Source organism: Plectropomus leopardus, chromosome 16 (assembly GCF_008729295.1).
Source record: "Plectropomus leopardus isolate mb chromosome 16, YSFRI_Pleo_2.0, whole genome shotgun sequence".
Taxonomy (NCBI): Eukaryota; Metazoa; Chordata; class Actinopteri; order Perciformes; family Serranidae; genus Plectropomus; species Plectropomus leopardus.
The window spans coordinates 11,679,777-11,702,253 of NC_056478.1; the positions used below are offsets into that span (position 1 = coordinate 11,679,777).

Genomic DNA, 22,477 nt, shown 5'->3' on the forward strand with positions numbered 1-22,477 from the left:
TTGTAGGCAATTTTCCAAAATAAAACTCAGAGGTTCCGACTCAGTTAGGTTTTGCTGATTTTATTTTGAGCCCCAGCAATGTGCAAAGTTCCGGTTTAACATTTTAATCTTGTGATGTGTTTACTGAAAATGTTGTGGACAGTTCACAGCTGGCTCAACGGCTGGAAGGGAGTGACCCTGAGCTGTTTCTAATGCTAAAGTCGACCTCTGCTGGGCTCAGTGTGCTATAACAAAGCAAGGTCTAAAATAGTAATAGTAATAATGATAATAATAATAATAATAATAAGCTTCATTTTTCTTGAAAAGGTTACAGTGTTTGCAGAAAAGCAGGAGATAAAAACAAGGCAGCAAACAAGGCAGAAGGCAGCAATAAAATAAAATGCAACACAGTGATCATATATAAACACTGGGGGAAAATTAAATATTCATAAATGCTTTCCCACAAAAGAAACTTCTATCATTGATATCTTATCATTCATTTGCTTGTTTGTTGTCTGTTCATGAAAACACATTAGTTCCACCTGTGTAGTTTCTACTTGATGTAAGTCTACAAACTGTGTGATAGTCCTGCCATCGTGAGGTGATCTGGCTTTATTAAACAATAATGTGTGAGGCTACAGAGCATATTTTGAACAAGACAAAAGTGGTTTAAAATCAGTCAGAGCCCCAGACATTTGGCCCCTAGGCCAGACTTTGGACATTTCTGTGCTACATTAATGTTCTGGATGTTAAATACGGAATACATACCTATATATATACAGTATAGAAATGCTATAATAATAGTACTTTATCTTGGACTTTTAGTGCCAAGTAGGCCCATCTGAACACAAAAAAATATTGCACTATTTATGTTCCTGTAATATAAAATTGTCTAAATGTTTAATGTTTGATATATGAGAAGTTAAGTTAGAGGTTTGGCTTGAGGCAACATATTGCCAATCTTGACTCAGGCCAAAATGAAAGGTGCATCTCTCATTCCTGCTCCCTTCTCGTCACCTCCTCATATATCAAACACTTGAGTCGTCTGTGAAAAAAACGGTGGGACAGGTTGATATTTATGAGAGCGGAGCTGAGCAGGAATATCGTAGGTGAAGTGTGCAGCCCCTCTGACCATAGTTTTTTGAGAGAGACAGAAAGAGAAAATAAACGTGAAGACCTGACTCAGAGACGGTGAACTTGCAGATTTAGCCCAAAGAACAAGCTTAGAAGAAATCCTTGAATCTGAGTGTGATCGAGGCCAAAGTGACAAATAGTGGGGGGTTTTGTTCTACACAGGCAAATGTGAAATGACTGTGCAATTTCTGCCTGTATCACCTGAGTTCATCTAGTAACGCAGGTGTGTCTGAGGAGGGTGGGAGGGTATTTGGCAACAAAACCCACAGACAGGGAGCTCAGTTTGAAGAATTTCACACAGACATCATGCTGTCTCTGCTCTCTCTCCTCTGCCTGTTCTTGGTCTGGACAAAAGGAGCAGGAGCAGTGGACTCCAACCTGCCCTTCATGGACTACCTGGACCAGAACCATTTGGTCTGCCTGAAGTGGGGCTTTGATAACCACCAAGGAAACATAACGTTTAAGTTGATAGTCAACACAACAGGCTGGGTGAGCTTTGGCTTTAGTCCCAACGGAGGCATGAAGGGGTCAGATATCGTCATCGGGGGAGTTGGATCAAGTGGAACCTACTTCTCAGTAAGACAAAAACAACATGTTGACTCCATTATCTTAAATTACAAGGCAAAAATGTTTTGAGTTTTATTATTTCATTATTAACAGCAAGCGTAATGCAACATTAGGCCAATATCAGGCTTTGTGATCCATTTACATGTACTGAATTTCCAAAAATGAAATATATGCACATGACGTAAAAACATTGGCCCAAACTATATATGACTATATATGAAACCTGTAAGAAACTGAAACAATTTCATATATTGACGTGCATGTCTAGACTTTACAAATAAGCATTTTTATATATGTGTATTCATTTATTGCCATAAATGTTACATATATAATTAGTCATACATAGAATATATATGTATTTTTTGTGTTTTTTATGTTTGAGATAATAATATATAACAATATGGCAACATCACTCTTGATATTGAGACATTCGTATATGTCAGACATTACATTTCTGCATGGGGCTGTCTAAAGGTTTTGTCTTTTGTCCATCAGGATCGTCACGCCACAGGGAACACCATGCCCGTGGTGGACGATCAGCAGAGCTACACTCTCCTCTCTCTGAACGAAAGTGACGGTCAGACCATCATGACTGTTCAGAGGCCCATCCAGTTGTGTGATGACCAAGACTTCTACATACCTGTAAGACATTCAGATGTTATCTCTCAGCTTCTGACAGTATATTCTGAATGTGTGGTATTAAATGCAGAGAATGTATATGTAAAGTATCAACTTCAGTTTTTACTGATACAACTAAAAATGTTTAAGTATTGAGTGATTTATCCATTATTTGGATTTAAAGGGGAACTGAGGCCATTTTCAAAAATCCTATGTATAATTCCTACTGGATGTACCAGTCCAAAAAATATTACTCCTAAATCCTCCAAACCAGAGTGCTAAAACTCAAACTTGTGAAATCATTATCATGCAGCTCCAGAACTACAGCTCTTTAGGTCCAAACTGGTGGTTCCCTGGAGAAAAAAAAATTCAAAAGAAACCCTGTATTTACATTGGCCATTATTTTGTTTTTAATAATATTTTAGAGGATGATTTTTTTTTTTTTTTTTATTTTCTACTTTTTCATTGTTGTTGGGATTTTTTTAAAATGTAATTTTTAGGGATTTTTGGGGGGTAATTTCTTTTTAAGTTGCTCTCCATTTTTTTTTAAAGAAATCAAGCCATTTTGCTCAGGTTTCAAAGGGTTAAATAACACTTTTTTGTATGAATGGTAAAAATCACCCCCTTTAGGAGGTTACTGTATCCATGGCAACAATCACATGCCTACAGGCCAACATCCCTAATTGACTAATTATACTGCACTTAAACTTTTATTGTCGTTTTAAATCATCGGGCACAAACTTTTCCTTGTTCTTCACTGTTGTGGCTCATCATTTGTAACGCTAGAGTCTTTTGTTTAGCCGATCTGATTCTTCTATGTACAGTAAAGCTCAAGTTTCCTGCATGTTCTCATGTAAACTCTGTTGTAAGGTTTCATTTGTTAGGCATACCTGAATGTTCCTTCATGCATTGAATTGGGTGTTTTCAGATATGAGGACAAAAGGAACAAAAGAAGGAGGCACACATGATTTTGTTTTGTGCTGAGCACTTGAAATGCTATATGTTTTCTGGTTATAAAACCTGGCTGTATGTTTAAAAAAAAAACAAAGCCCTGTGCACTGCTGTGTCTCTCTCCGGGGTGCCGGCCGGTACAGGGTAACAATGACTCAAAGAAATTAGAGTTCTAGCGCACACCAGGATGCTCAGGTTGTCACTTATTTATTAACAGTTCAAATTAAAAACAAAAGAAGGAGCAAACTATACATTTTGCAGATTTCATCAGAATCACTGGCTGTATGTGTTGATATCTGTGCATTCGTATTGTAAAATGCAACGTCAGAACATTGAACTTTCTCTGCTTATCATTTGAATTCAAGAAATAAATAGTTTTGTAAAGTAAATATAGAGTTGATCTGTCAGTTTTGGGAAAACAGAATTACACCACACCTCTTTAACCCTAATATCTATAAACAGAATATGCTTTTTGTGGTCAGACTAACAGCTGATTGGACTGCAGTAACTCCAGTGAAGATATATATGTGTTTACCAACATTCATCTCTCTTTTAGACTCAATCCGTTAAAGTGATCTATGCCTACGGAAACACAGATGACATCGTTTACCACGGGGCCCTAAGAGGCACCAAGGAAATCAACCTGCTGAACTTTAACCCCAAGACGACTATAACCAGCCCCAACTACATCAGTGCCAGAGTGGAGAATGTAGGAATCATTACTAACAGTCATGTCACTGATAGATAATGCATATATGTGGGACTTGTGGGAAAATGTACATTTTTTCCAAATATCTTACCTCATAGCTCGATTATCTAATGAGGCAGAGTATCAGTTCTTTCACAGAAGTAAAAGTAGCCATACTACAGTGTAAAATATTCTGATACAAGAAGTATTCCATTCAAAATGGATTACTTAGTAAAAATACAAAAGTAATGGCATCAAAAGGTCAGGGAGAGAATCACCAAAGGACAATACTATCAGGATACATAAGTCATGAAACAATATCTTTATGATTTTAAACATGTTGTTATATGCTGAGTTTTGTGATAACACGTATTGGGATTTCTTACCTTTTTTATTGCAAATTATGTCCCCAAAAGAAAACTTTGTCAACCTTTGTTTTATCGAATAAGATAGTTTTCAGCCTTTTTATCTAACATCAATTATTCTTACTACAGCTTATTATATCTAGTGGACTAAAAGAGCAATTAAAAGTTTTGGTTTAGTAAGCTATCAAAAGCTTAATTTATATTTGTAATATTAATGATGTAAATTACATAAAATGGATACATGGCGTCTATTTATCAATACAATGTTGGCAAAAATATCGCGATACAATGTTTTATTGATTTTTTCCCCCCACCCCTTTAAAATATACCAAAAGTACCAAAAGTAACAGTAATGACTCTGCAGAATGGCTCATTTTAGAATGATACTGAATTATAATTATTGATGCATTAATCTGTTCATTAATGTTGCAGATGGTTTATGTGGATCTAAATTAACTTGTCTGTGTACAGCGAGGTAGTTTGATCTATAATTATGTATTATAACTAATAAGTTTGTTTATATATCGTATCAATAATATAATTTGCAAATTAACTAGTAACTAAAGCTGTCAGAGAAATGTATTAGAGTAAATAATTGTCTCAGAATTGTAGAGGAGTAGGGCTATCAAGTTGCATTGACTGGGAAGACTCGAGTAAAGTACAAGTACCTCAAAATTGTGCTTAAGAACAGTACTTGAGTAAATGTACCTAGGAACATTCATCCACTAAATTTTTAAAATATGCGGATGATTTGATGGAAAACAAATAAAAATTCATAACAATTCTGAGACAAGTAGTCATCCAAACCAATACAAATTGTGTTTTGTTTATCTTTTTTTCTTCTGTTGCAGATCGCTATCCCTCCTATTCATACTTACTACCACTGCAAGCTCATGAAGTTTCCAACCCTAACTGCAAAAAAGCATATATTTCAGGTAATCATCATCATGTGACCATCATCACGCGTCACTCACCGCCAATCAAAATCAGCTATTTAAGGTTTTTATTTAAATGAGATGTTCGATTTACACATCAAACTACTGTTGGATTTTAAGTAAGTTGGGGTTACGAATGCAAAACAAGTAGTTTCCAGATTTATTTCTAACCTTCTGTGCCCAAATTCTTCTCACTCTTCCTCAGATTGAACCAGTGATTGAAAACGTTGACCTTGTGCATCACATGCTGCTGTACAGCTGCCCCTCCTATGTGACGGAGTTGTATGACAGGCCATGCTACATGGGCGACATAGGAGATGTATGCTTTGGAGTGGTGGCTGCGTGGGGAATGGGAGGAGGGGTGAGGGAAAATCAAGTGCCTATCTCTGAAAGTTAAGATTCATTTTGTTGTCTTGTGTTGTTTGTTCTTGTGTGTACATACGTGTCAATGTTATGCTTGTGCTTAAGCTGATCCACAGTTTATTCCTGAAACCTCAGGTCTTTGAGTTTCCAAAAGATACAGGTATTCCTATTGGGGAGGACAATGAAAAAATCTTTCGGCTGGAAATCCACTACAATAATCCCGGCACTGAAGCAGGTATTTGCGGTAGATCCTTTCCCTTTATATATTTATATATGGCACACATATATCCACTACACATATTGTGTAGTGGATAAGCTGAATCTTGACATTTTAACAAAGCTGTGGTTATTGTGTGTTTAGGCATAAAAATCACTTGGTAATGGTAAGGAAAGATCATGTATTGGGTGAAAATACTCTGTTTTAGGGGCATATTGTTGGTAGTAAAAGCATTTATTTCCTGGTATTTCAAGGAAAAGCAGCAATGTCTCTGTAAAGAACAACCAAAAACACACTGCACTTTATTTGATGCTAAAAAAAAAGGTTATTGGATAATTATTGCAGGAGGAAGAGCAGCAATGTCTCAATAAAAAAACAACCAACTGCTTTTCAGGCCACTGTCCTAGCAAGAAAGGCAGCAATGTCTCAGTGAAAAACAATCACCTTTAGGGCCACTGTCCCAATAGGAAAAGCAGTAATGCCTCAGCAAAAAACAAACATTTTTTGGCCACATTTCTGTAGCTTTCTGTAGCATTGCTGAAGTTTTTTGGACCACAATCCCAAAAGGAAAGTATCAATATCTAAATGAAAAAAAAACATCCATATTTGGTGCTTAAAAACCTACAGGGAACACTGGTCTGCAGAGGTCAGCTGCTTAGCAAGTGTTTTGCCAAGATGACACATCCTCCACCATCCCCTCCACCTCCCAGTGACAAAGTCAGATAATAAATATAATAATATAATATAAAACAAACATTGACATGATACGTATGAAACATACAGATGTAACGTATTTGTAGTTTGCAGACATTTTCTTCTCGCAACTGGGCTGCTGAAGGAGCACTGCTTGAGGACATTATGGGCCTGTTTTAAAAGGCTGTGAAGTGATGTGGTATATATAAAACTGGTGAAATTTCCCTTTACACAGTGCAGTCTCTCTCCATACAGGTAGGACAGACAGCTCAGGACTGAAACTGCACTATACAGCCCCCCGGAAATATGATGTGGCCACCTTGCAAACAGGTTTGATGATAATTCCACATATGGCCTACAACATACCTCCAAAAGCCGCTCAATTCCACTCCTACGGCGTGTGCAACACAAGTCTCTTTTCTCAGGTTTGTAGTGGTTCTCTATGGATTTCAAACAGAGACAAGCAAAGAGGTAATGTTTTTTTTACTCTGTTGGTGTTCCTTTTCACCCCCAGCTTATGAATCCTGTGCCTGACCTTCATGTGTTTGCTGTGATGCTGCACACTCACACAGCTGGAAGAAAAGTCAGAGTTGTTCTGTACAGGTAAGAGAGACAAAGTGGGGGTTTGATTTATGTCAATATCTAAGATGAGGAGTTGAGTTTACAAGGTTCCCACAGTCATGGAGACCCTTGAAAACCTGAAAAAAAATTAAAGTTTACATACACTGACCGGGAAGAACGACTACAAAGACATAGCAAACAACTACAAGAAGACAGAAAATAACTAAAAAAAAAAAGAACAACACATGAAATGCACACAAAGAGACACAAAACACAAAGTCTGTGTGTCTTGGAAGAGAGGGGGTGGGGCCTTCTGTGCCCCGGGGTCCATTGTTTCATAATCCGCCCCTGGTTGTGTTCCAGTGTTTCCTTGTAAACGTGATGTTATTTCATACTTCTTTGTCTCAGAGGAGGAAAGCTGATCGAACACCTGGCCGCAGATGCGGACTATGACTTTCAGAGACAGGAGAGCATAAGTTTGGGAACCATCAAAACCATCAAGCTGGTAAGTCTCTATTGCCTCCATGCCCAAATATGTTGGTGTTTTTTTTTGGTGAGTAATTAGCTGATTGGCTGTTAAAAGCTGTATAATATTAACTGTGCTCTCTATAATATCTGATACCACATGACTTTTCTCCCATTACAGGGGGATGAGATTGCAGTGGAGTGCACCTACAATACAACCAACCGCACTGAAGTAACCAGGGTATGACCACGTTACACATACAGTGTTCTTTAAATGAAATTATCCCAGAACAAAAAACACCTTGAGGACTTTTATTAAAAGACGTGAGCAGTGAATTATTTTATCGATCTGATCAGAAAGATCAGAAAGGTTGATGAAATATGTGTTGGTCAAACTGGAATTGTAATTGAGATGGTTCACATAAATACCTGTATCATTCACAGCAGTGTTCTCCTGGTCCAGACATGGGTCCAGATATTCCCTTAGTCTTTAGTTCAAAGTCCACATAGTTTGCAAGAAAAATTGCAAACAAAAATAAGTAGATTTAGAAAGTTATTTTAAAAAATCAAGGAAGAAATGTTCAGGGAATTTGAAAAAAAGCCAGGGAAAAACTATATGTGTAATTAGCATAATTAGATATTTCCAATTATTTTCTAGTTATTACAATTATTGCTGCCATGTTTCACATTTTCCTACCTCAGATGGGGTTAGCAACCACTGACGAAATGTGCCTGGCCTTCTTACTCTACTACCCTGCAATCAAGATTACCTTATGTGAAAGCCACCCAAATACAAGGTAGCAAGCACGACTCTACTTAATATTACTGCTGAGACTGGTTATATATGTTATGCTTTATTTATCTTGATATGCTCTTTTTAAGTAGCTCTAACAGAGTGTCCATGGGGAGCACAACTTCAGAGCAGGAAGACATTGCTGCTCAGGAGACATTCCTAAAGAGTATTAAGCAAATGCAGTTTGTTTCGGATGACAATGTAAGTAACAGTCTGAATATTTCACTGTAGTTTCTTTACTACCTCCAGTCTAATAATGACGGTTTTGTTGAGAAATTTTTGTCTTTATAAAGGTTCAGTGTGTAGGATTTCAGGGGATACATTGGCAGAAATGCAGGATTATATAACAATTATGTTTTCTTTAGTGTATAATCATGTGAAACTAAGAATTAGTGTGTTTCTATTACCTTTCTATTACCTAATGGGGTGACCAGTAGCCTTACTGGTAGAGCTGGCACCCTATGCACAAAAGCTATGTCTTTGCCGCAGAGGCAGCAGGTTCATCCCATCTTTCTTCTCCTTTCACACTATGACTGTCCTGTCAAAATAAAGGCATAAAAGGACCTAAAATAATCCACCGTGTATCATAAACAGAGGTATTTCATTGTTATATCATCTTTGCTTTTTTTACAGTACAACTTTGGTCATTACGAGCATGGCTTTGTCAGAGAGATGACGAAGACGCCAAAAGTCACTTGTCAGAGTGGCAACACGGCAAGCAGACTGAGAACTTCCTTCATTGTGAACCCAGCAGGAGTCGTGCTTTTGCTGCTCTGGATTGTAATGATGTGAATGGTTGCATAAGCAACAGATCCAAACCACTGCAATCTTGAGAAAGGAAGACGCCGTTGATTAAAAGAAAATATCTATTGTATCCAACTAAATATATTCAACATAACAGGACAGACTGTTAAGTTGAATAAACTTTTTTGTCAGAGGACAAGAGGTTAGGCCTAATCTTCCTAAAGACAAATCAATTAACTACACAGTTTTACACAGTTTTATCCTGGTTTAATTTCACTGTACATGATCAAATGTATGCCTTAATACCTATAGAATGATGCCATAAAACTAGTTCTAGTTTTTAATTTTTTCACTTGTGCTTATGCACATTTACAAACACTGTAATAGAAGGTTTTATCTATATTGCATAACTCTACATTACATTTTTCATTCAGTCTATGTTTATGTTTTATGTATGGCATGTAACCCTCATGCACTTATCTCTGTTTGTGAACAAGCACTTGATTGTGGTCATTTCAAGCACTGTAAGCCTTATTGCTGATATTTACATGTATGAAGTTATATAAAAATGCCAATCATTTGACAAGTTCTCACTTAATAAAATATATATATGTACAGCCTGAATAACAGATAAAAACTAGTGCTAAAATCTTAAGAAAAGCGTATTCAAGTGGCAATAAAGGGACAGTTAACCTCTAAATTAAAAACACATTTCCCTCTTACCCGTTATGCTATTTATCAGTCTAGATAGTTTTAGTGTGAGCTGCAGAGTGTTGGAGATATCGGCCTTAGAGATGTCTGCTTTCTTTCTTGATATAAAAGAACTAGAGGGCACTCAGCTTGTGGCGCTCAAAACGCTGAAGAAATACATTTAAAGAACTCAGCAGCAATGTCTCTTTCCAGAAATTATGACCCGGTTACTCAAGATAATCCACCGCAACCTTGTTGTGAGCAGTTTCATGTACATGTACATTGCACCATAAGTAGGAATTTGATGAGACAGAACAGGGGAATACATTTTACCAGACCAGCTGGATATTGCTTAATGCTCAATGCACATTTCATAGCTTGTGGTGTAAAGAAAGTTTGGATCTGTTTTTTGTAAAAAAAAAAAAAAAAAAAAAAGAAGGGGGCAACAACATCGTCCAGATGGAAACAGGTTAAATAACGAGGCCATGTGGTACCTTTCGTCACCTACCATGATGTTTGCCTTTATATAACTCTGTCTCTGTAAGTACATTCAATATTTGTCTATTTAATCCCCATCAGTTTACTGTCTGTAGTCACTGCAGAATATCAGAACTTTTTCAATAAAAGCAGAGTAAAACATGTGCAGCATTTTTCCACTGACATTAAAAGACAACAGTTTCTTTAAGAAATACATTCATCTTGTTTATTATATTTAAAGGAAGACATCCATCTCCCCACCAAAATAATCTATACTGATAAAGGGCACTATAGGCAAGCGTTTTAAAAATATGTTTGTGATTTTGTGGTGAACTGTCCCTTTAAGGCATGCAGTTTCACGGTCTTTCCACAGGGAGGAGCTCTCAGTTATTTGTCCGCCTGTCACTGTGCTGCTGTCAGGGAATGAATGTGTAAGGCTAACCGACTGGTAGCTTTGGCAATGTTGTCACTATCAGAATGATATCACAGCGGGACAAAGGAGAATTGGCTCGGTTTTATACTGTTACAGATCCTAAAAAGCACCTGAAAGGCTACACTGTGTACAAAGTCACGGCAAGGGTAAGTAAAGGACGAGGATGGGCACTCTGGCAGCAAAGCTAATGCTAGCTGTTATTAGCTAGCTGTATAGCTTGGAGCTAATATGATGCAAACACAAGAAACGGTACTTTAACCTCTGGAAAATTAGCTGTCAGTGGCAACAGCTTTTGTGACAACCGACTAAGTAGCCAACAGTTACATTCAGACATGTTTGTGATTTAAAATGGGGTTTTTATTTTTATTTTTAACCCCAAGTGGATTATCTAGATGCTAATTTACATTAGCAACATTAGCCATACTGATTGAATCCAATGTACCTGCTATTAACCGCTAATAATAATAGCTAAGGAGCTAGTTTAGTGTTGTGTGTAGTAAGCGTTACGATAGACCAGCATTGAGAAGATGATATGAAGCATCTTTAAGTTGAAACATAACCAGATAGCTGATTTATATCATTATTGCATTTTTAGGTAAGCATCTCAGAGTAAATGTCTTAAAATAGAAAAATAATAACTTCATTGGGGATCCCTTTTTATCAGTCCAAACCTTTATTAAAAAATGTCAAAGCCTGGGTTGACTTCATGACAATAAATTGTCGATTACTTAAATCTCATGTATTTATCTCTCAGTGTAAGATGCTGCTGTACACTGAAACTATTTCATGCTAGGACCAAACCCTGGACAAATTTCACTTTCAGGTTTTGACCATAATGCTTTTTCAGGGTTCCTTAGAAAGTCTTAAAAGGCATTGAAGTCATTGATCTAAAAACAAAATGTTAATTGGTATTAAAATTGCTTAGACATGGGAAGTAGGAATTTTTTTCTGACATTGCATTGTAAAATCTCAAAATAAATGGGAACATTTCTTTTTGGGGAAGAATTTAACTAACTCCTTTTCTTAAACCCATCATGATTACTGAGATTTAAAAATACAAAAACAGGCCAGAAATGCCAGAAATGCCAGATATTTCCCACTTCTGTTGGTAAACTAAAAAGATACCTTAATCACACTATAATAAATTCACTGTCTTCAGTGTGCTTCACTTTAAAAATACCTATTTTTAACATATAAGAAGATAATTTAACTTTATCACTGGACAAAAATGTCATGTTTTTGTTATAGTAAACACTTGGGCAAAATAAAATTGTTCAATTTTGGTTGTTAGAGAGCTAGTCTTAAACTTAATTCAAAGAGGCATTTAAAAAAGTCTTAAACATTTTTAAAGATAACTTTCCTTAAGTTGTAGGAACCCTGGCTTTTATTTGTAAGCATGGGCTCCTGTTTCCAATGATAATATACATCAACTCACAGATCAAGTGCTTGTGAAGAAAAATAAATCCTGTGATGAGGAAATGAATACATATCCTATAATTTATCTATACTTTTGTCAGACCTTCAGTTACCTTCTTAATAAGTAAGGAAAAGAACATGCCGGCTGTCTTCGTCTCTCACTGCCATCCTGCTTGTTATGATCGTTGGTGATGTCTCGTTCCTACACTCAAGACTTCCATATAATGCACTCATTGTCACTGTCAGAGCTGTGACCCTGCTCATACTTGTGCCAGCCTCACAAGAAAGTCTGCAGCCAGATAGAAATCACCCACTGAGAGGGTCTAAAGTTTTAAGGCTCTCTTTTCCTGTTTCCACACAGATAATCTCCAGAAAGAACCCAGAGGATGTCCAAGAGGTAAGACATGCAGCTTTTATTTTTAAATGCATGTCTTGTTCTTTTTTTCCCTCTCTCGTTGATGTCTTTAAAGATGTCATTTAAACTGTATGCCCTATTTTTTGTTCTTTTGCTTTTTTTGTGTTTTAGAAAGCCTTATGTAACACCTTGGCCAAGGGACTATGGATGAAGAATAATCTCCTGTCCATTAAATAATATAAACCTAAACCTAGATTGGGACTTTGTAATTGTTTAAAGCTTAGGCAGGAGTTTAATGGAATATTTCTGGAATTCATTTTTCCTGCAGGTTTTGAAGATAAGCACTGCTGCTCTATATAGTTTAAGCGATCTGTTATCTCAGACTCAGATGTTTGAGACAGTCTAAGAACAATATAATAATGTCTATATTTCTGAGATTTACAATGCAGAAATTTACAAGTTGAAAGTAACATGGTTAAACTTGTGGTAAGATGTTGTGCAAGTTGTGTGTGGCTCTATGTTCCTTATCCACCTCCTTATACATGAGATTTTATAAAGCAAAGCTTTTTTTGGCCAGAAAATTAGTTGTGAAATACAATTTATTAAAAAAGGCCAAGAATTAGGTCTACATGTGAAGAGTTGCTGTCATTCATTTACTTATTTTTATTGTGTGTTTTTTTTTTTTTTTTTTTTTTTACATTTTAAGCTAACTGTCCTTGAGTTAGAAAAGTGGAAGTAGAGCGAGTAACTACTCTCCTTTCTCATAATGCATCTTAAAACATGCTCTCAAAATTTGTATGTGTGCCCTCATACACTGAGGAATCCAGTCTAGTCTGGAACCAGCCCTAATGAAGCAGGCATGATGTCGATTACTGCATGTGTGTCTGAGAGACAAAGTGAAAGAGTTTTGCCTGGACACATACCTTCATTACTGAGCAGTGCTCCTGTTTTGCTGGTTTCCCGCACACCAGCAGGCGGGCCAGGATTTTAAGCGAACTCTCATCTCAACATTAGGTCATTATGCCTTGCTTTATGCCACACAGTAAGGAAATACTTCATCAAGATTTGTGTATATGTTTCTTGTGTTTTAAGTTTTATATATTTTATTTAGGAATTTAACATGTCATTTGAGATTCATTGTTGCATATGTTGGTATAAGAATGACAGGCTAGGTTTGAGTCATAGTAGTGTCAGGCTCTGGAGTGCTGTTAAGACTTTTAAACATTGTTAAATTTGATAAAATGCAATTAATATTTGAATTATTTGTGTGTATATATATATATAATTTCTTATTTATTTTATTTTTTTTAATTCTTAAATTCTTATTTTTTCTGGACAGCAGTTTATGGTACTACTAGATTACAAATTGTAACATCTAAAAAAAATGTAAACAAGGTTTAAAAAAAGACCAATAAATCCACCTTGTACTCTGTACCGATACCTCAAGACAGACAGTTTAGTTTCTCCTGCTGTTCAGATTTTCCAATATTTAAGAACTTTCTACAGTGTACTTAAGTGCACTAAAGCTTTGTAAAATATTTCAGGAGGAGACTTGAGAGAAAAAAAGAATAGCAGTCAGAATAGAACAACATAATAGGGTCATTTATCCAGTACCTCCACAAAATCTGACTGTAATACTATTACATATTTTACCTACTGGGTCCAGAGCCCAATGAACTCACTTTCCTGAAGGTGAAGAGAGAAAGTAATCTTTTCCATAACATAAATAATTTTTACTGTATCTATCCAATCCTGTTTTGTGGGGGTTCATCTGTCTCTCCCGTTTCAGATAACAGTATGGAAGAGATACAGTGATTTCCGGAAGCTTCATCAGAACCTCTGGCAGCTGCACAAGAATGTATGTAGCCAGTCAGAGCTGTTTCCTCCCTTTGCCAAGGCCAAAGTGTTTGGTAAGAAACAAATCACCTTGGTGCCTTAGTAGCAAACATTCTCTTTCTTTTTTCTGCTTGCATTTCACTTTTTTGTTGTTCCTCTTTTGCTTTAAAGAAGGTTGCTTAAATGAAGAACTAAAAAACATAGACTGCTGTAGTACAAGACAATAAATCCTGGATCTTCTGACCACTTGAGAGATAGTGATGACTCTTTCCTCTTGATGCAGCTCTGTGCCTGTAAGCGCTACTCTTACTTGCATGATCACTTTCACTAAGGCAATATCATAATGATGTGTGTATGTGTGTATCCTCCTGTCCATGTATGCATGCGCAGGTCGTTTTGATGACTCAGTAGTTGAGGAAAGAAGACAGTGCTCTGAGGATCTGCTGCAGTTCTCCGCTAACATCCCTGCTCTCTATAGTAGCCAACACATCCAAGATTTCTTCAAGGTACTTAAATATATACACGCAAAAACACAAACAAACTCCTAGACAAACTGTGGACTGCAGTGTTTTTAATTTTTTTTCCTAGGGAGGTGAGGTCCACGACGGCTCAGAGCTCATTGGGCCAGCTGAGCCCTTTTCTGACTTCCTGGCAGACAGTTTATCAGACTGCAGCTCTGACGGTAGGCTTACACACATTAACTGTTCCTCTGAATCAACTTGCTTTTAATTTACAGTAACTGTTCCTTTAAACTTGCTCAGAGATGTGTGCGCATGTTTTTCAGTCCAAAGAGACATCAGTGGTGCTGATGATTTGACTATCACATCTGAGTATGGAGGTAAGGTTTGTTACATTAGAGCTAATACATAAGTTCATTATAAAGTGTGTATCGACCCCAGCATTGTACTCCTCCCCAGGCCCGTCCAGTGACAGCGACCTGACCTCCCTGGCTGTGGATACGGACTCTTTGGCTGGGCTGGATGATGGCATGGCCTCAGGCCGCACCTCCCCAAACCAGCCACAAGGGGGAGCCACCAACATTAGCAGCAGCTGCAGCCCTCGCTTACCGTCCCTGCATGATCGTCGCACCCCATCTCCAGCTCCAGTCCCTGCCTCCTCAGCCCCTAACCCAGAGGTCAGCTGGCCAGGCCGAACACCACTCTTCTCCGGCAGCCTGAAGAAAGCCACTGCTGGCAATTCTAAAGAGGTGAAGTCAGACTACCTCGACAGAGCCAGTGAGCTCATCTGTTTGGCAGTACAGAAGGAGAAAGAGCAGGACTTCCAGGCAGCTTTCTCCTGTTATCGCAGCGGAGTGGACCTGCTGCTGCAAGGAGTGCAAGGTCAGTTTTTCTGTGGCTTTACTGTGGTTGCCCAGAGTTTGAAAAAAAAGGGAAGAGACAGTTATTCAATTGCCAAAATCCTCTACAGAGCTACTTCTATTTTCATATCTTCATACCGACTTTTTTATCGAACTTTCCTACACATGTGCAGCAGTTGACAACATTTATATTATATGAGAGCGCAAATGACAGATTCGGCAACGAAAGACAGATTAATAGAGATTGGTTAAAATCAATGCAGCAGAGGCTGAGATATCCTGATTTCTAGTCGCAAGTTTGGTTCAAGTTGTAAAAACTGTGGATCGTGCATGTTCCATAATGTAACTCAGTAACATCTTTACATTTGGCCCTCCATGCCTGATAAACACTCACAACTTTCAAACTTTCAAACTATAAACTATAAACTATATGCCCGCAAATTGCGATGTAGGCTTTCTGCTAATTTTTTTTTTCCTCCTCTTTGTTTTTCCTGGGAAAGTCTATGTGAAGTGTGACATATTTGCCTAAATAGGCCCACTGTGTCCTAACAACATGTGAGCGTCGCTCTCTGTTTATGATACATCCATTAAATATGCGCTACTGTTATGTAATGTAAACAACCCTGTGCATCTCAGCTGCATGCTCAAAATCAGACTGTAGGGGTGCCCAGAAGCTCAGTTGGTAGAGCTGGCGCCCCATGCACAGAGGCTTGGTACTCGCCACAGCGGCCGTGGGTTCGATTCTGGTCTCGACCCTTTGCTATGTGTAATCCCCTCTCTCTCTCTCTCCCCCTTTCACACTCTATCTGTCCTATCAATAAAGGCAAAAAAGCCCATAAAAATAATCTTTAAAAAGAAAATTTCAAAAAAGATCAGACTATAGATTTAACCCCATAAAAGACAGGTGAGGATTTGATATCTTCTGACGTTTGTACTTTGTTAACAGAAAACATATCTTATATTGTGATATTTACTGGAGATGACATAGAAACATGGTGTCCGGCAAAAGTTCAGCACACTGCACAGCACTGTGTCGCTCAAGGCCAATCAGGCCATTCCAATAGAAACCAATCCAAACTAATTTGACCCTGATGCTCACTCGCATCAAATTTCAGTTAGGACGAAGTAAGCTAAAGGAAACTACATTTTACACAGATAATATTTTATCTTATTTCCACCCATGTTTCCAGGACATTGAAATCCTCTAGGAAACCCTGCTCTGTGCCCAAGTCCAGATTCAGAAATGATGAAACTTTCCTCCAGAGTCACGGAGGACATTTTAAAACTTTTTTTCACAGATAAGTAGTATTTGCCATGACTGCAAATAGACCCATTAAAAATCTTCCATTGCCACAAGGTCTGTAGGCCATGACACAAACTTTGAAAACAATCCCCTAGAAAAGAGGTTGTCAACCTTTTTCAATGTGGAGACCAGCAAGCTAGCAAAGAGTGGTTGCTCACACTAGCGTGGGTGGGTGTGTGACCAGTTCGCTTCTAGCTCTTATGACAGTAATAACATGCTGTTATGTCAATAAACACAATGCTAGTACACAAACTTTTAACCCTGCACTACAAAAACTGCTTCGTAAAGAAAAATGATTGTTCTCACTCACCTCTTTTCAGGTGAGCCCAGTCCCACGCGACGAGAGGCAGTGAAGAAGAAGACTGCTGAGTATCTGATGCGTGCAGAACAGATATCCAGTCAGCATCTGGGGAGCAGCATGGGTCAAGGGTCCACGCAGACAGTGGTGAGTGGGAGGGACATGCCGCTGGCCCGTATAGAGTGTATGTTAGATTATGCACATCTGCTTTGTTTGCATACATCCAACAGGGTTCTCAAACTACTTGAGACGCAGTATGTCACAGTACAGTCGGGTTAGTTACAGATGAAAAAATTAAGCAGGTCTGTGTTGAAAAATATTATAATGCACCAAAAATAATCAATAATAGTAAAAAAAATAATCGTTTTCAGCTAAAGCAGGCAACTGCGCTAAAACAAGCCACTTCAAGCTTCTTGGATCTGATGATCAAAGTCTGGAGTTCTTTTTATTTCCGGCTGAGACACAGACTTACTTTTCCTCACATAATACTTGGGCTACTTGTTGCTAATGAATGTGACCATGTTTTCATGATAAAATTGCAAACCACTGAAGCTCTATGATATATTATTTGTCCAAGGCTTTGGGGGCACAGTGCTGCCCGTCCACCAGCAGAGGAGGCCAGCAGAGTCCATCTGAGGAGCTGAGAGCTTACCGGGTGTTGGGGGTCATAGATAAGGTCAGTATGCTGACGTGCAAGTTGCAGCCACATTTTGTGAGTTGACTTTAGCTTTGCTTCATTTATAATTACAATCAATTTATCTTTTCCCACTAAGAAAGTGAGTAAAAGACACAAAAAGACAAAAAATCTGTTAAAAATAACATTTATTTGATTTGATGACAGAATCTTCCTGAATATTATTGGTAATATTGAAGAGAAAAAGTCTTAAAGCCATCTCACACCAAGGATGTACTTTGATCCAAAAAGTCCATTTTTGGGTTCTTATAAATGCTTGTACTGCTGCGAAACATGTGTGCAGGGGGGAAAATATTCGAAATAACTGGTTTCCGCTGCAGCTGGCAAACGATGTAGATGCTCATAATTTTATTTTAAGCTTGAAATTTGCACATGGATTTTCCATACCCCTGCATTGCATTTTTTGCGTTGCACTGGTGAGAGACATCTTTTAAGGAGACAACAATAATCAAGGTCCTAAGAAATTAATAACACTTGTGTCCGGCAGACTCTCATTTATATAATAATTCCCCCAGATAAATGTGAATGTGTCAAATTTCCCCTCCTTTTGTCCTTTCCTTCTTCGACCATCTCTTTTATCCGAAGCAATAAAGCGTAATAGATTTACTGAATGGCATGGTAAGGGCTGAGTGTGTGTATGTTCAGCGTCAGTTATGACTACCACAAGGTCAGTTTAGGTTGCTGGTCCTCTCAACCAGCTGCCGGCGAAGCAACTTCACCACTCAGCCATGAAATGACTTGGCAAGCAGCTCAGGGAGCGGCACACAACATTGAATCAATGATGCTCGTCCTCCGCACACACAAAACCCTAAGGAAAATGTTGACACAATACTTACATGTGTTACTCTACGGAGGTGCTTGCAAAGTCCACAATATGTCAGAAACGCATCAGACGCGCAGTGAAAAGAAAAAAAATGCTATAAGTTCAAACTGCGCTATTCAGAAATGACCCGCCTTTCCTCTCCTCTGTCTCCTCCTCCTTCCTCCTTTCACTTTTAATGGGGACAGAGGGGACAGATGGAGAGAGCTCCTCACCCTACTGCCCCCCTCTGCCCCTCCTCTCCACCTCCCCCCTTCCCTGATGTTTGTGTCTTAATTATATTAGCGCCCTGGCTAGCACCGCCACTCTGTTTACTCACAGCTCCATTCATATCCATTTAGCCTGCACCTGTTTGGTCCCAGCCAGGGTCACATGGAGAGAACGCACCCACAAAACATACACGCGCACTGCACTACGCACAACCACATGCCGGTCACACACATATGCTCAAGCTCTCCCCTGAGACGCCAAGGGAGCAGAAGAGCAATGGACATGTCAGAGAGAAGGAGGGAGGAAATAAAGATACAAGGAAAAAGGAGAGGCTAGTGAAATGACAGATAGAAGCCAAAGATATGGAAGGAAGAGAGGGATTTAGAGATGGCATTGCCAGATATGATTGTGTCTACCATGAAGCACTGCATTGATCTGTAAAATATTTTCAAGGAACACATGTGCTCCAAAGTTTAAAAATGTAGGAGCAAAAGAAAATACATTTTGCATCCAGCATATGGACATAAATTTACATAACCAGCTCTTTGGCTTTTAGGTTGCTCATATTTCAGTTTACGGTGAATATTAGAACGGTAAATAGAGATTTTTTTCTATAGTTGTTAATCTGTCAGTTATATTTTTTTATTGTTAAGTTTAAAATGTTTAAGATAAAGGTGATCTCTTAGTATTGATTTTGGAAGGTATACTATTCAGGAATGGTCTGCTTCTGTTTGTAAACAGTATCTCCAGCGAAAATGAAAGCCACATTGGCTTTGTCCGCTTAGCATTTTGCCTCTCTATATTTGTGTAAGTTCCAGTGCAGTGTCCATGATTTTTCTAGCTTCCTCTTATTAGATGTTCACTTATGGTCTGACACCTAGTCGCTCCTTTGCAACCTCACCTGTGCTCTGTGTCCAGTAACATTCAAACACTTAACTTAAAAAAATATCTAAGAAAATACTGCAGAGGGAGAACCCCGCCACTGCTGCGCACATTGGAATAATGTACAGTTACGCTCAAGTTTAATATACACTCCTGTTTGTGTTATACATTTGGAATATTCATATACAGTTTTAATGGTTCCTTGAAACGTCATGGAAAAGTTTTAAAATTGTATCCATGAAACTGTGGGAGCCCTGTTATTAAAAGTTTAAAAGTTTACTTTTCTGTCAGTTGACAAGTTGATTAATGAACTAATTGATCCAGGGGTATTTAGAAAAATATGTGTTAATTCTCACTTTCACATTCTTTGTTTTGTTTTGGGGGTGGTTCGCAGCTAGTATTGCATTTGTAGTCCTTTTTTTTCTGTTGCTATTACACTGTAGACATCTATAGATTCCTTTAAGTCATTGTCATGTGGCAGGGGCTTGACTTGGTCCGCACAGCAGGATCCGATGTGTTAATGCCAGTTTTCTGGTATAATTTAGGGACTTACATTTATCTTGCTGTGACCCTCATGTGTGCCCTGACCCAGTCGTTGAAAAACACTGCTCTGGAGGACACGGCCACTACATCATCTTAGACCGTGTGTATGTCTATTCATACCTGGCAATTAATGGCACTCTTCCATCACAGGTTCTTTTGGTCATGGACAAGAGAACACAGGAGACGTTCATCCTCAAAGTAAGTTTTAATATGTTTGTGTGTGTGTGTGTGTGTGTGTGTGTGTGTGTGTGTGTGTGCGCATACGCACGCTCCCTGCATCCTTGTCGTCCTGACTGTAAGTGTAAGTGTGAAGTGTGCCAGAAGCCCCTGTGTGTGACCGGTGTAATTGATTCTAATGGGCCTGTCCCTGTCAGCTCCTCTGCTCTCAGGTGTGAGACGTGTGCCAGATGCCAACGCACAGCACAGGCACAGATGAATACACACACGTGCGCACACACACACGCTTACCCTACTCACACACACACGCAGCCAATGTGAACTTTACGTGTAGTGCTGATAGATTTGTGTGGCTCTTTTAAAGTCACGCGCTGTATGTGGCTTGATGAATCCAGTGACTTTGGGTTGCCATGGGGCAAAGCTGGCACCTCGTTAATGGAAGGTTTCTCCTTTGCCACACTTCGTTCCTCATTTTTTTTACACCTTATTCCTCACACAAACTAAAACACTCACCTTTCTCCTCCTCCTCCTTCTCCTCCTCCTCCCCCTCCCACCCATGCCCTCCATATTTAGGTTAATTTGTCTTTTCTCCTCTCACCTTTAAGTGCAGATTTCCTTGCTTGTTTCAGCTTTAATTACTCACCTCCTCTTCACCTCCCTTCTTATTGCAGGGTCTGAGGAAAAGCAGCGACTGTGGGCTGACTAAGAGGACAATCATGCCTCACTCTGTGCCCCACATGGTACAGCTGAGGAAGTTCATCGTCTCTGAAGACACAGTTTTTCTTTTGCTACAGTATGCTGAAGGTAAGACGCATGCACCTCATATTCAATAGTTTCATCCTCCCTCTTTTTATGCCTCCACACCAGTGGCAGTTGTGTCCTACTGTCTGTCCCTCCCATTCTGGCGAACATGATATCTTCACAACTGCTTGAGGGAATCTCTTAAAATTTGGTACAAACATCCACTTGGACTCAGTGATGAACTAATAAGTATTTGCTTCTCAAAGGTCAAGGTCAATGTGACCCGGTCCCTCCGATTCTCGTGGACGCAATATTGTGGGATTTTCTCGGAATTTGGCATAAACATCCACTTGGCTTCAATGATGAACTGATTAGATTTTGCTGGTTAAAGGTCACTGTGATCTTGTGCCCATCTTATTTTTGTTATCTCGAGAAGACTGTGGGGGAATTTCCTCAAATTTGGCACAAGCATCCCTTTCGACTCAATAATGAACTGATCAGAATTTGGTGTTCAGAGGTCAAATGTCAAGGTAACTGTAACCTCACAAAGCACAGTTTCAGCTGTAACTCAAGAATTCATATGCTTATGATGACAAAAATTCACACATATCTAATAGGATAAAATGATGAACTTCATCATGTTCTGCAAAAACACATTTCTAATTATTATTCAGTATCATAACTCAGGAACAGAAGGAGAGGCATTTGATCCGATACACTAATCTTGGGGGCCCACTTTGATACTGTGCTGATTTTTAAGATCTTTTGTGCTGCAGGGTTGAAGAGGTCTCTGCAGCATCCATGTTTTCAAACATATAGCTTCTTTGCAGCAACATACATACATGAAGCATTGTCAGCTGTCAAAGCTACGTATGACTCTGGACAGACATAGATGTAAACTTGACTGGTTTGGAGGGGCGTCCAAACACGAGGCAATAATTCTACTTTTTTTTTTTTTTTTTTTTTTTTTTTTACCTCCAACTGCCTTTTCTCCTCCTTTACCCAATCCCTCCTCTTCTCTTCTCCCACCCCCCCTCTGCCCTTGTTCCAGACAGATGTTTGATAGAGATGGGTGTGTGTCACAGGTCATTATTCTGAATACCAGGTGGCGCCATGCTTCATTAGCTATGCCAACACCTGGGCCTCCTTACATCCCACTCACTCTAGGATGTGTGCGTAGCTCATGTGTGTGGGTGAGTGCGTACAATGAA

At 38.8% G+C, this 22,477-nt stretch overlaps 2 protein-coding genes across 2 annotated transcripts in view; both read left to right on the forward strand.

Moving 5' to 3' along the window:
* Nucleotides 1-1,419: 1,419 nt before the first annotated feature.
* Nucleotides 1,420-9,121, forward strand: moxd1l (monooxygenase, DBH-like 1, like). Its single transcript, XM_042502940.1, has 13 exons — nucleotides 1,420-1,689; nucleotides 2,176-2,322; nucleotides 3,806-3,958; nucleotides 5,154-5,237; nucleotides 5,443-5,598; nucleotides 5,736-5,835; nucleotides 6,766-6,935; nucleotides 7,025-7,113; nucleotides 7,480-7,576; nucleotides 7,718-7,777; nucleotides 8,239-8,333; nucleotides 8,431-8,530; nucleotides 8,963-9,121. Exons 1-13 carry the CDS (start codon nucleotides 1,420-1,422, stop codon nucleotides 9,119-9,121), a joined length of 1,680 nt encoding a protein of 559 aa, XP_042358874.1.
* A 1,535-nt stretch (nucleotides 9,122-10,656) lies between these two features.
* The window catches only part of rps6kc1 (ribosomal protein S6 kinase polypeptide 1), a 33,998-nt gene continuing 22,177 nt past the window's right edge, over nucleotides 10,657-22,477 (forward strand). Inside the window, exons 1-11 of the mRNA XM_042503254.1 lie at nucleotides 10,657-10,819; nucleotides 12,451-12,486; nucleotides 14,234-14,354; nucleotides 14,671-14,786; nucleotides 14,869-14,962; nucleotides 15,065-15,118; nucleotides 15,198-15,620; nucleotides 17,222-17,346; nucleotides 17,777-17,875; nucleotides 20,499-20,546; nucleotides 21,197-21,329. Coding sequence (XP_042359188.1) covers nucleotides 10,718-10,819; nucleotides 12,451-12,486; nucleotides 14,234-14,354; nucleotides 14,671-14,786; nucleotides 14,869-14,962; nucleotides 15,065-15,118; nucleotides 15,198-15,620; nucleotides 17,222-17,346; nucleotides 17,777-17,875; nucleotides 20,499-20,546; nucleotides 21,197-21,329 — 1,351 coding nt within the window. The 5' untranslated portion in view covers nucleotides 10,657-10,717. The remainder of the gene's footprint in view (nucleotides 10,820-12,450; nucleotides 12,487-14,233; nucleotides 14,355-14,670; nucleotides 14,787-14,868; nucleotides 14,963-15,064; nucleotides 15,119-15,197; nucleotides 15,621-17,221; nucleotides 17,347-17,776; nucleotides 17,876-20,498; nucleotides 20,547-21,196; nucleotides 21,330-22,477) is intronic.